Source organism: Phalaenopsis equestris, unplaced genomic scaffold, assembly GCF_001263595.1.
Source record: "Phalaenopsis equestris unplaced genomic scaffold, ASM126359v1 Scaffold202822, whole genome shotgun sequence".
Classification (NCBI taxonomy): domain Eukaryota; kingdom Viridiplantae; phylum Streptophyta; class Magnoliopsida; order Asparagales; family Orchidaceae; genus Phalaenopsis; species Phalaenopsis equestris.
The window spans coordinates 5,611-7,033 of NW_018222491.1; the positions used below are offsets into that span (position 1 = coordinate 5,611).

The 1,423-nt window shown below is 43.8% G+C and overlaps 1 protein-coding gene across 1 annotated transcript in view; it reads right to left on the reverse strand.

Moving 5' to 3' along the window:
* Window positions 1-1,172: 1,172 nt before the first annotated feature.
* Window positions 1,173-1,423, reverse strand: part of LOC110036121 — a gene marked incomplete at its 5' end in the record, with an annotated part of 2,862 nt that continues 2,611 nt past the window's right edge. The window contains one exon of the mRNA XM_020740486.1: window positions 1,173-1,296. Coding sequence (XP_020596145.1) covers window positions 1,173-1,296 — 124 coding nt within the window. The remainder of the gene's footprint in view (window positions 1,297-1,423) is intronic.

Below are 1,423 nucleotides of genomic sequence, written 5' to 3' on the forward strand. Positions count from 1 at the left end.
TCTTCCTCCCTTCCTTTCTCTCTTCCTTCCTTTATCTCTCCATCTCTTCTCTCTCTCCGTTCTAATTTTATCCCTCCTATCCCTCTTTCACCCCTCTCTTTCTCTCTCCCCTTTGTTACTTCATCTTTTACTTTTCTTCTCTCTCCAACTATTACACACTCTCGTTTATCTCTATCTTCTCTCATTTCTCTAGCTCTCCCATCAATCTCTTGCTCTCTATTCCTTTGTCTCTCTCTCATCTATATGTCTCTCTCTCTCATCTTCTATCTCAGCATCTCTCTGCTCTCCCCATTTCTCCCTTTCTCTCTCTTCTCTTGCTCTCTCTCTTGTCCATTATCTCTCTATCTTTCTCTCCATCTTTCTCCTTTTCTTTCTCTCGTACCTTCCATCTCTCATTCACTCCCACCATCTCTCTCCTTCCATCCTGTCCTCTTTAACTCTCTCCTTCTCTTTCTCGCTCTCTCTCATCACCCCTCTCATTCAATCCATTCTTTTTCTCATTCTATTTTGTGCTCTCCCTCTTTATTGCACACGATCTCTCTCCTTCTTTCTCTCTATCTCATTCTATCTCTGTCCCTCCCTCTCTCTCTCTCTTTTTATATATGTCCTCTTGTCTTCCTCCCTTTGTCCCTTATATCTCTCTGCTCCCTCCTTTCTTGCTTGCTCTCTCTCCCCCTCACTCTCTCCCTCTTTCTTTTGCTCTCACTCACATTCTTATTCCGCCCTCTTCCCTCTCCCCCTTTCTCTTCATCTCTATCTCTCCCTCGCCTGTTCTCTCTATAATATCACTCTTGCTCTCAAACTCTCTCTCTTCTCATTCACTAAATCTCCTCCCCCTCTCTCTCTTGATCTCTCTCTTCTCTGTATTCTCTCTCATCCTCCCTCCCACCTTCCCTTTCTCTTTCACCAACTCTGCAAGCCTCATTCAGTTTATCTCTTTCTCTTCTCTCTCCCTCTATCACTTTTTCTATCTATCTAACCCTCCCTCTCCCATTCTCTAACCTTTTCTCCCATCCATCCCTCTCTCTTCAATTTTCTTCTCTCTCTTATCCCTTTGTCACTCTCTTTCTACCGCTCTCATTCAATCCACGACAATTCTCTATCTCTCCCATCTCTTGATCTTTCACTTTTCCTCACTCTATCCCTAGTTGGCTCACCATCTTCTCTCCCTTTTATATTTTGCTCTCCCTCCTCTCTCTATCACTCACTCCCTCCCTTCCTCTCTTTCCCTCTCCATTCTCTTGCTTATTCTTTGTTTTTATGGTTATACTCTCTCTTCGTCTCTCTTCTTTGCTCCTTCATTTCCTTACTCAAAAAGTCTCACACTCTTTTTTCGATCTCTCACTCTCACTCTCACTCTCCACAACACCCCTCTCCCTCTCAATTTTACACTCTCTGCCTCTCTCTCATCCTCTTCAATTCC